The sequence below is a fragment of the Giraffa tippelskirchi genome, chromosome 10 (genome assembly GCF_054371585.1).
Source record: "Giraffa tippelskirchi isolate mGirTip1 chromosome 10, T2T-mGirTip1v1.2.pri, whole genome shotgun sequence".
NCBI classification, from domain to species: Eukaryota; Metazoa; Chordata; class Mammalia; order Artiodactyla; family Giraffidae; genus Giraffa; species Giraffa tippelskirchi.
This window is the reverse complement of record NC_137284.1, coordinates 99,742,501-99,755,000: the sequence shown is the minus strand read 5'-3', so window position 1 is coordinate 99,755,000 and position 12,500 is coordinate 99,742,501. Positions and strand designations below refer to the sequence as shown.

Here is a 12,500-nt window from a genome sequence, read left to right as displayed (position 1 = left end):
TAATAGAGCACAAAATGCTATTTGAAAGAAAAGCTAATGTTACAAACACTAGTATTCCTACAAATACCTTTTTCTGATGAATTAATGAGAGTATATTAGGAAAGAACAGTGATTTTGTTTCACACCTACTCTCTATTTTCCTGACCAAAGTTTATTATTTGGACCCTCCCTGTTTTTTACTCGGCCACATCAGCTATCTATTCAAGGCTGTTAAGATGATCAAGATATGATAGTGTGAGAAAATAACTGGCTGGGAAGTTTGGAATCAATATGTTTTAGTTTTTTCTTTCCCCCTAGAGAACAAGACTGCCAAATTTAAGTCAGAAATATAATAGACTACATTTGGGACTGAATAAATTAACTCCATGTAGCATTTAGCTGCTCCCCCAAACTGCTGCTACCTTCTCTGAAGATGTGACCTTAATGTATTTTATTTGCTCTTTAGCCCTTCATTTTTGATTTCTGTAGTCAAGGATGTGCTAATTTCTGCATTCAAGAAATAGTTAATCCATTATGTTGTCATTTAATTAACCATGGTAATTTGTTATGTTAATTCATGGTGTTCTAGAAATTAACCATTAATTATTTCCTGATTGCATCAAATTGGTAATTGTGTTGTATATTTACATTTTAAAAATTTTATACGAATGTTGCTCCTCTTGGATGTAAAAACTCCACCTAGCTAGAAACAGTTTTGGGGATCCTCAAGGTCATGTTCTACTTTGCCTGCACACCATAGTCTAGATAAAGTTTCATTACTTAGATTCCTGGATTAAATTTATATATTTCCTAAGCCAGATTGATGTGTATGTGTGTACTGTGTAAAAAATTACATATTTGAACTGTATCACCTGATTTCTGTGGTCTTATATACATCTATTCTGTACTAGTAGTGTGAGGCAACAAATCAGAATATATGTTTTTAGCTGAGTTTATCAAGATCCACATTCTTTACATTTTGACTAACAAATCATCTTTTTTTTTCTTGCAGAAGTCCAACCTTAGTAAAAAACATACCTACCAGTTTAGGCTATGGAGCAGCTCTGAATGCCAGTTTGCAGGTAATATCATTAAATGTGCCTTCTCATTATCCTTGTATCTGAATTTTTTGGCATGACTTTGTATTTAGGTGGGATTGTGATTATTCTTCATAGTTGGTTTATTATCCAAGTAAGTTGTAGTACCTAGTACTATAGGAAGCACTGGTTCTAATTCAGGCTACTTTTGATGTGAAGAAGCAAGAAGGACACCCTGTGGCAAAATCTGGAACACTCGGTTTTTCTGCAAATGCTAGATTGATAGAAGCTTTTGCAAATGCATGTGGCTATGCATTAATATTTATCCAGGCTGTCATAAATGATTTCACATCATAGTGTTGGGGAACATGGTGCTTGTGGCAAAAACTTTAAAGTTTAATTATAATATATAATTTTTATGCAGAGGAGGCAAATGTCAGGACTTCTTTATTTTGAGTTAAGTTCTGGTCATTTTTAAAAAGCAGAGCAACTGCTTATATTATCTTGGGATATTTTGCTTCATGTGAGGATACTCTTTCAGTATATGGGAGGCTGAAACATGAGTGAGAAAGTTTGTTGGGAGAACAGTTGTTTCTATTTGAACATCACACTTAATTTCCTTGGTGTTGCTGCCACAAGTTGCCAGTTAGGAACCTTTGTCTTTCCCATGCATTTTATTGAATTACTTCTGAAATACGTGTATCAGAATTGAAAACCATTAGAAGATAGACGTTTAAAAAATTATTTGACAGGACATTTCCAAAGTTGGTTTACACCCTCTTCATTTCACTAGGCTGCCTTGGCAGAGAGCAGTTTACCTTTGCTAAGTAACCCAGGACTGATCAATAACGCCTCCAGCGGCCTGCTGCAGGCTGTCCACGAAGACCTCAATGGTTCCCTGGATCATATTGACAGCAATGGGAACAGCAGCCCAGGCTGCTCGCCTCAGCCGCACATGTAAGTGAAGCTAACAGACTCCATAAGGGAAAGAACCTATACTCCCATGCTTCTAAAATTTAGTAGTCTTCTGAAGTTTTGAATGGTGTATAAGTAAAAAATACAAATTTACATGGAGTTAAACTTCACCAGGTTCATGATATAAAAAAGTGTATCAGAATTGGTTTTCATCCAGCTTTTAGATTCTGTCCAGTGTCCTGTGATGATTGTAGCAGCAGTCCTCTACAAATTCTTAGTGCTACTGACATTCTCTTGGGTGTACAGAAGTGTCTAAGATAAGTCTTCATCTTATGGATCATTATCACAGTTTGGTTTGTATGGTGCAATAAGAATATTCATGATGGAATAAGTTGTCATAATTTTTACTACTATTACAGGTCTCTAAACCATTTATGAACTGTAGTCAAGATATTGCCCGTTTTTATAAACCGTAAAATGCAAAGTTTAACTGTTAGCCACAGTTTACATAGAAGCTAGTAAAGTGTAACTTTTTGCCTGTCTTATAAATCAGTGTAATTACATATTCAACTTTAATTACTGGTGCGTCTGTATTGGCAAGGTTTATATGTTATATTTTATGCAAGACTACGATTCCTATTAATATTTAGCAGCTAACTATATCATTAATTACTCTAAAATCTTTCCCCTACCATCTTTTTAATGGAGCTGAGAGAGTAGATGTATTAAAAATTGATATATTGTGGATTTCAGAAATGTGTATGACACTTGAAAAAATGCCTGACCTTATTCAATAAGCCAAGCATATCAGTTTCTTGTTTACTAAACAGTATGGACCCTGTTAAAACTTAGAGTTAAGGAGGAAAAATTAGAATCTGAATCCTGAACAATTCATTCAGTTAGAATGTATTGTAACTTAATGTCCATACTTCTGAGAGTTAAACATCATGTACTTCTATTTTCAAGTTACTGAGGTAAGAACAGTACTTTCTCTCATTCTTATATTTTCTTCCCGTATTTTTTCACTAAACATCTAGTCAGAGGCCTGAAAGAGAAATACGGTCTTTCATGGGGCCTATTTCCATTTGACCTTTCACAGGATATTATTTTTGTTGACTTCTTAGACATCTCATTTTATTTGACATATTAATGTCTTTGAGATTGTATGCCTAATTGCTTTATAGCACTTTCACTCTATCACCTTTGTGAAAAACACATGGTGAACATTAATGTATTTTATCAGGTTCCAAACCATTACTTTTTCAAAATGGAAAAATTTGTCTTTTGGAAGTGTCTTTAGATGTATTAAATAATACAAAAGAAGTAATAAAACTCGAAGTAGAAAGAACATGAATATATGCTCTTGAGAGTAGCAGTACTCTAACATGAGGAAAGTGTGCAATCTGACAAAAGTTTTTATATCCCCGCTTTATCCTCTCAGCCTTACAGTGGGTAGCTTGAGACCTTTTACTTTCAGCCGTTCTCCTGAGTATGCTAATGCTCACTCCCTGTATAAAATGCTAAAACAATAAAACTTTAAAGAGCAAACAAGAGTTAGATCATGTTTTCCCTCTTTAAAAAAATACCTATTTCAGACAAATGAAATGTATTTGTAATGAAAGTGTTTAAGCTATTGATGCAACTCCTTGAGCTCCTACAGGGGTTGTTGTGACTTGTATGTAGAGAGTATGTAGGGAGGTGGTTTTTAAAACTTGTGTCCAATGATAAGAATATTAAAATTTAAAAAATGACTGATTCAATAAAATAGTTTATTAAACACTGTATTTTAGAACCTGAAATAATAATTGGGCTAAATCACAGCATTGATAGGTTAGTAGTAGTTTTTGTTTGTCAATGGCTATTTTTGACTTTTTCATTTTATTAAGTTACACTTTAATTATAAAATATCTCAGAAAAAATAGTGTGTATAAAACAGTATATAAAAATTGTGTATTTAATGTCTGATGTACTGCCACATTTATTGTACATTTTATGCTTATATGAATTTATGCATGTGAGATATTTATGTGTCTTTTCCACACAGAATAAAAGGAAAGCTTCCCTTGGCTTACTGGAAATAGATTCAGAAAAGACAAAAATTGGGGGAAGACTAAATTTTGTCTTTTCCTAAATTATATAAATTGTAATCATATGTTTAATTATCTTGCAGAATATTGGTCGACATTCTCTCTTTGAGTCTGTTTCCGCTGCTGCCATTAACATTTTGTATATTTGATGTCAAATATTATTGATGGAATGTCACTTCAGTATTCTATATCTTCATCTTTATAGAGTTTTAAGATGCTTGGAAATAAAGAATGTTAAGGCATTTAATGTACATCATAAGACAAAGAAAAAAATTTATCTAATTCTCTCATCAAAATTTGGCTGCATATAATTGAATGCACTTCAAAGTTCTTTTAAAATTAGAGAGAAGTGAAAGGTTTTTTCTTTGTTTGTTTGTTTTTTACATTTCAATAGCACAGTCATATGTCCTGAAATGAAATCATGGTATGGTCCTTGTTGTTATTGGTGAGGGGAAGGTGGAGTAAATTATGCTGATGCAATTGTTAGCAAGAGGCAGAGAGGCCTAGTATTTGAGCTCTGGTGATAGATTGTGGGGGTTCCAATCCCAGAGTTAGCACTTCATAGCTAAGATTTCTTTCTTTCCTCAGCTTTCTCATCTGAAAGTGACGTAAGTCGTAATAATATGAACCTCACTGGATTCTTGAAAATGAAATGAGAGCCTGGAACATAATAAATTGTTCCTTGTGTCCCTCATAATGCTGTGTTCAGAGTTACTGATTTATATTATTTCTTGTAATACTTCATTATTGCTATAAAGGAGATCATAAACAATATAAAAATATTTTGCATTTTAATACATTTTTTGTAGGCACTCCATAACTGTGTGGTTACTTTCCTTGTTAGTCCCTTTTCTTTTGCTTCCACCTCCTCTTATAATTCATGGAATAAGCAGATCCATAAAAGTGTAAGAATGCAAGACAGGAATTTATGGTAGGGAGCACCTTCCTCAGAGTCAGTGAGATAAGAGATGTTTGAAATAAAATGTAATCTGAGGTTGGAGGCAATGAACAATTCAAATAGAAAAATATCAACCCAGAGCAAGAACACATGATATACGTCTGGAGAACAGTGAATACGAGGTCCAACAGGAGTTTGGAATATAAAAAGGGAAATAGAATTTAGAATATATGAAAGGAGACCAAATTGTTGAGTGCTTTAAAGATCAAGCTATGATGTTTGTTTTAGTCAGTATGTTTAATGTTATGGGCTTGAGTTTCACATAATCAGAGATGTGCTTTAGAATGAGTAATCTGAAAGAGTATTGAGTGATTGAACCATGCCTGAATAAAAATGTGAGGTAGGACATTCTGGAATTGGGAGAGATTCGAAGCAGAAGATGAGTCCTTGCAGGATGCAGTATGTGACTTAAGTGCAAGACAGCCCATGGAGGAAAAGGAATCCATGACAAGACAACTGATTGAATGCTGGGGACAAAGAGGAAAATTAGGAAAAATCATAGCAACTTTAAGGGCTTCCCTGGTAGCTCAGCTGGTAAAGAAAACGCCTGCAATTCAGGGAACCCCAGTTCTATCCCTGAGTTGGTAAGATCCCCTGGAGAAGGGAACAGCTACCCACTCCAGTATTCTGGCTTGGAGAAATCCATGATACAGTCCAAGGGGTCGCAAAGAGTCAGACACAACTGAGTACCTTTCACTTACACTTTCATAGCAACTTTAAAAGCCCACCAAGAGAGGGCATGAGAGAACAGGCTCAAGCGGGAAAATGGTGATGAGCTCAGCTTACCAAAATGAATAAAGAAGGGGAAGTTCAGTTCAGTTCAGCTGCTCAGTCGTGTCCGACTCTTTGCGAGCCCATGAATTGCAGCACGCCAGGCCTCTCTGTCCATCACCAACTCCCGGAGTCTACCCAAACCCATGTCCATCGAGTCAGTGATGCCATCCATCCATCTCATCCTCTGTCGTCCCCTTCTCCTCCCGCCCCCAATCCTACCCAGCATTAGAGTCTTTTCCAATGAGTCGACCCTTCGCATGAGGTGGCCAAAGTATTGGAGTTTCAGCTTCAACATCAGACCTTCCAATGAACACCCAGGATTGATCTCTTTTAGGATGGATTGATTGGATCTCCTTGCAGTCCAAGGGACTCTCAAGAGTCTTCTCCAACACCACAGTTCAAAAGCATCAATTCTGTGGTGCTCAGCTTTATTCACCGTCCAACTCTCACATCCATACATGACCACTGGAAAAACCATAGCCTTGACTAGACGGACTTTTGTTGGCAAAGTAATGTCTCTGCTTTTAAATATGCTATCTAGGTTGGCCATAACCTTCCTTCCAAGGAGTAAGCGTCTTTTAATTTCATGGCTTCAGTCACCATCAGCAGTGATTCTGGAGCCCCAAAAAATAAAGTCTGACACTGTTTCCACTGTTTCCCCATCTATTTCCCATGAAGTGATGGGACCAGATGCCATGATCTGAGTTTTCTGAACGTTGAGCTTTAAGCCAACTTTTTCACTCTCCTCTTTCACCTTCATCAAGAGGCTCTTTAGTTCTTCTTCACTTTCTGCCATAAGGGTGGTGTCATCCGCATATCTGAGGTTATTGATATTTCTCCCGGCAATCTTGATTCCAGCTTGTGTTTCTTCCAGCCCAGCGTTTCTCATGATGTACTCTACATATAAGTTAAATAAGCAGGGTGACAATATAAAGCCTTGACGTACTCCTTTTCCTATTTGGAACCAGTCTGTTGTTCCATGTCCAGTCCTAACTGTTGCTTCCTGACCTGCATACAGGTTTCTCAAGAGACAGGTCAGATGGTCTGGTATTCCCATCTCTTTCAGAATTTTCCACAGTTTATTGTGATCCACACAGTCAAAGGCTTTGGCATAGTCAATAAAGCAGAAATAGATGTTTTTCTGGAACTCTCTTGCTTTTTCGATGATCCAGTGGATATTGGCAATTTGATCTCTGGTTCCTCTGCCTTTTCTAAAACCAGCTTGAACATCTGGAAGTTCACGGTTCATGTATTGCTGAAGCCTGGCTTGGAGAATTTTGAGCATTACTTTACTAGCATGTGAGATGAGTGCAATTGTGCGGTAGTTTGAGCATTCTTTGGTATTGCCTTTCTTTGGGATTGGAATGAAAACTGACCTTTTCCAGTCCTGTGGCCACTGCTGAGTTTTCCAAATTTGCTGGCATATCGAGTGCAGCACTTTCACAGCATCACCTTTGAGGATTTGAAATAGCTCAACTGGAATTCCATCACCTCCACTAGCTTTGTTCGTAGTGATGCTTTCTAAGGCCCACTTGACTTCACATTCCAGGATGTCTGGCTCTAGGTGAGTGATCACACCATCGTGATTATCTGGGTTGTGAAGATCTCTCTTCTTTTTCTTTTTTTTTTTTTGTGAAGATCTTTTTTGTACAGTTCTTCTGTGTATTCTTGCCACCTCTTCTTAATATCTTCTGCTAAGGACCTTAGAAAAATTTAAGGTAAAATTAAACAGATAGCTGCAGCATGAGAGAACTGAAGAACTGGATAGAGGCGGTTTGGTTAATGTAAATCTAACAGCACCTGTAAGTTTTTTTGTTTGTTTTTTCCTGCCTCAACTCTAAAGATTTGTGTAGAAATGCTTGTTTAAAAATAAGACTGTTTATCATAAAATAATTTCTCACCTTCTAGAGGCAGTGGTCAAACAGGTAAAGACTGTTGTGTGTTTGTGTGTCATTTTAAAGTGTTGGAATTTAACCTCTGAATACTTTCTCCATTTGAAGAAAAAGTCATTCATTGAACCACTCATGACATATCTGAGAAGCTAGATCGTGGACTATGTATAAAAGAATGGTTTAATATTTATGTAAATATCAGTTTATCATGCTTTAATTTTGCACATTCATATTATAGGGAGCCAGTTGCTTCTCTTAATTAGTCGTGTGGGGTTTTTGTTTGGAAGGAGTCACGGCATCTGTTTACATTTACCTTTTCAAATCTAGGATGTGTGTATTTGTAAATGTGTATCTTCCCAGGTACTGTCTGAGAATGTCTTTACATATTTCGATACAGAAATTATACCATTCAATAGTGTGCTGTCAAAGGATGCTTTAGCTCATCTGGATATACCTATAGTATTGAATAACACCTAAAATACCTAAAATATTGATCATTAAAACATTTTTATTAAGAAAATAATCAGTATCTTATTTGCTGAATCCAAGAATTTAAATGTCCTTAGATTTAGGAAACAGTGAAACAAACTGTTTCTTCACGTAGTCTTTATTCAACTCCAGAATAGTAAAATATAGAGGTATTCTCGAGGTTGATAGAAAGATGTTTTGAAGCATTACACGAGCAGAATAGCTATGGTTTAGTGCTTCTTATAAACTACTTTTAGAGAAAAAGGGGCCAAATTATCATCCATATTCTTCATTTTGATGCTCCATGTTTAACACCTCCTGGCACTGTGGCTTTTACCCGTAGACTGTCCTGAATGAAGGCTTTTGCCAAACTTGTGCATTTAGTTTGCCTTAATTCTTTGCCCTTCTTCTCTACTTTTTCTGCTTTTCATTCTCCTCTCTTTTCTAAATTCTACCTTTCCTTAAGGGTCTCATCCTAGTTTTCCAGGAGGCTTTCCCAAGTAATTTTGCAGTCAGGACATACACTCATCTCCATATTTCTGAAGAACTTGTTATGTGTACCAATATTTGTAACTAGCATAGTGTGTGTGTGTGTGTGTGATTGTGCACATGCTCACGTGCTCTTGCACACATACTTGCTCATTTTGCAGTTATCTCTCGTTTAATGGAAGATCCGTTAAGGACAGAGACTATGTTTTAGATATATTATAGTGTATGAAAGCCCTAAGACATTATACTATACAAAGAAAGCACTCAATAACCATGTGATACTGATTATAAAGAATCAAATGGGAGGTGACAATTAATTAAAAATGGTTTGATTTCAAGAAGTAATCCCTCCAAAAGTACAATCCAGGATTCTTTTAAAACTCTGAAGAAGAATAGAGAAGAAGAAATTTCAGAAGAGATAATTAAATAGAATATTAGTTAAGAGATTTTTTTGAAATATTGACAGTACATTTATGATTTTTTAAAAATGTTATTTATTTAGTTAATATGTATTTTATAACCATCCAAAGTTAGGGGAATAGAAAGGGACAGGTCTTCACTGCATTTGTGATTATCCTCCTAGCCCTTGTTAAATTTTATCTTGTGGAGGGTGAAATGAAAAAGAAAACAAAAATTATTGATATTAATACAGTATTAATCAGATGAAGGAGAAGGCAATGGCACCCCACTCCAGTACTCTTGCCAGGAAAATCCCATGGACGGAGGAGCCTGGTAGGCTACAGTCCATGAGGTCGCGAAGAGTCGGACATGACTGAGCGACTTCACTTTCACTTTTCCCTTTCATGAACTGGAGAAGGAAATGGCAACCCACTCCAGTATTCTTGCCTGGAGAATCCCGGGGACGGCGGAGCCTGGTGGGCTGCCGTCTGTGGGGTCGCACAGAGTCGGACACGACTGAAGCGACTTAGCAGCAGCAGCAGCAGCAATCAGATGAATGTTCAAGAGAATTTTAGCAGAAAGTAGGACAGGTTAAAGCCAGGTGGAATATTATAGATTTTACCTAATAATTTTTTGAAACTTGTTTTTTTTACTCTTTTTGATCAAGTAGAGTTCTAAAATTTATTTTCTACTGCTGTTGTAAGAGTTCTAGAGCCATCATGGTCTAAACAAATGTAAAAGACACTTCCAATAAGAATATGAGTATCTTTACAATTTATAATATTGTTCCTTCTGCACCTCAGTGCCAGTATTCCCTGATTACCTGACTTTCCAGAGTTTTATAGATTATTGGCTTCCCTGGTGGCTCAGATAGTAAAGAATCTGCCTGCAATGCAGGAGACCCACGTTTGATCCCTGGGTTGGGGTGATCCCCTGGAGAAAGGAATGGCTACCCACTCCAGTATTATTGCCTGGAGAAATCCGTGGATAGAGGAACCTGGTAGGCTACAGTCCATAGGGTCACAAAGTCAGACACAACTGAGGGACTAACACTTTCACTTTTTCCTATTTTATATCGGTCTTTGCCTCTCATAAAAACTACATGAAGAGTTAAGATTGATGCTGTGTTCAGGCAGAAATAATTTGAACTTACTTTCTTCTCCCTTGTGTTAGACTTAAACGAATGAAAAGAGAAGAAAACATTTGGAGTAGGCTCGGAAGGTGAACTCACACTGATATAATCAATCCATTTCCTATGTCCTTCCAAACCTGAAGCCAAGAGAAATTTAATGATGTACCCTCCATACTTAGTTCAAGTCAGTTGTTTCTTTTTTATCAAGCAATTGTTTCTCCTCACTCTCAATAAGTTGGCTCAGATTTGCCTTTTCTTTCTCTTGTAAAAATGTTAAATGAAGTTCCCATTTTTATGTTTTCAAATTTTGTTTCTAGAGAGCAAAATGAATGTACTTTCTGAGCTGGTTTTGTGTGGAGGGCTCTATGCATAAAGCCTTCCATTGTCATGCAGTCCCCCTTTCTGATTATTAGAATCTCCTACTGTTGAGTTTTCAGATCATTTCTTATGTGTCATTCCTGAATCCTCTTAGCCTCCATGCCATTTCAAAGTTCTATCTGTTAATATTCTATATTAGTTGCAGGTGATTATTATTGTCTTCCTCTTATTAAAGCAAATATTTGAGGTTGAAAGTTAATGATCTTCTGTATAGATTTATGTATAGAATGTTAATATGGCTCTTATAAGACTAGAAAATAATTTTGTTGTGTTCTTCGAAGCCAGAACTTCACTCAGGGTAAGGGAATCAAAGGCCACGGCATTCACACAAAAAGAGAAGTGTAATATTATTCCAGGACTGCAATGGAGATCACATCAGTCATTTTGTTAATGTGTTGAATGTACATTCTACATACCCCAGAACTTTCTATGCATTGCATGTCCCAGTCAGTCATCTTTACAACATCCTCTGCTTCTTGAGAACCTCAGTTCGTTGTATAACTCCAATGATAAACTCCAGCCTCTCCTAGCAATAATACTTTGCAACCAAGGACAGCTAAAAGGGACACTGCTAGATGCCAGTTATGTAGAACAGTGTTGAAAATCTAATATAAGTTGTGAATTGTCTTGAAACATAATGAAAAAGTTCAAGTATATAATATTACTTTTCTTCCTTCTATTATCTGTGGCTGCCTTAAAATTTAAATTACTGTTTGTAGGCACATGTAGAATTTGCAGATCCTACACCTTTGGTTGGTGATATTTTATATAAAATCCCTACAGATCTTAGATCTCTCTGTGGACAAAAGCATTTGAAATTGGAGTGGCTCTGTATATCAGAGGAAAGCAATTGAAAGTGACTTGAACAAGTGAAATACTCATTGTTTTCATACCTGTTAAGTCTGTACTAGTTTTGCTGATATTTAGAATCATTAAGATGCATTAAGAACCTCTAAACATAAAAGCATTTTTTCCTTTACATATGTTTTCACAAATGTTTTAATTCATAATTTTTCAGTCATCTTTAATTTTTTTCCTAACATTTCTGGGCCTTATAATTTTCATTCTGTTTTAATTCTATTTTTTATTTAATCTCTAAACTTTTTTTTTTATTAACTTTGCTAGTTAGCTTTGAGATCTCTTTCCAAAGTGATTGTACAGAACTTATGACTATGCCAGCTCTTTATCATCTCTTTTTTTTTTTTAAGTATTACAAGTATGGCTCAGTAACTGCTGTTCTTTTTTACATTATTCTAGTCCCCATATGTGGCACTTACAACTCATTCTAGTTCCTCCTAATAAAAAGATCCTCCCATAGATACAGTGCCTTCAGCTAAAAAGTGCTGTATCCCCACCGTGCCAATTGTGGAAATTTGTGGGTTCCTATAGGGTTTTAAAGGATTTTTATAGAACTATACAGATGGTATCTGACATTTGTGGTATGAATCCCTACAATTTAGGCAAAGAGTGTCAAAAAATTTTTAGCTGACAGTATTGCAGCTTACTGCTTCTGCTTTATATCTAAAGAAGACACTTTGTTAGAAAGTACATCTTCGTTTGCACTAACACTGAGCCTTAGAAATTTCATTTTCCTAAGGGTCAAAAAGTAATTGACTGAATTGTTTAAAAATGACAATTATTATTCAGTATTAAAATTTTCCCTTCTAGCACCAAGGAAGAATGAAGGGTTTCATATACCCATATGGTGTTTTAACTTCAGCTTTTACATAGGGATTAGGGAAGTAGATGTCTTTGGGTGACTATCAGTATTTTATAACTAAAGAATTTATTATGTAAAGTTGACTATCACTTCAGAATATTACTTATTGTGAAGATAATTTACATAAGATATTGTTTTAATATATGTTAAAATTATATGCATTTTAACTACTTTGGGAGAATTTAAAATTTACCTTTGAGCTAAGTATAACAATATATTTAAAAACTTTGACACCAATAAAACGGTATAAACCTCTACCTCGAGGTTCCTAA

The 12,500-nt window shown here is 35.8% G+C and overlaps 1 protein-coding gene across 12 annotated transcripts in view; it reads left to right on the top strand.

The window, feature by feature from the left end:
* The window catches only part of FOXP2 (forkhead box P2), a 1,512,938-nt gene that overhangs the window by 1,472,341 nt on the left and 28,097 nt on the right, over window positions 1-12,500 (top strand). For all 12 annotated transcript variants that reach the window (XM_081537130.1, XM_081537128.1, XM_081537123.1 and 9 more), the window contains 2 exons: window positions 992-1,061; window positions 1,810-1,973. In XM_081537130.1, the coding sequence (XP_081393256.1) occupies window positions 992-1,061; window positions 1,810-1,973 (234 nt within the window). The remainder of the gene's footprint in view (window positions 1-991; window positions 1,062-1,809; window positions 1,974-12,500) is intronic.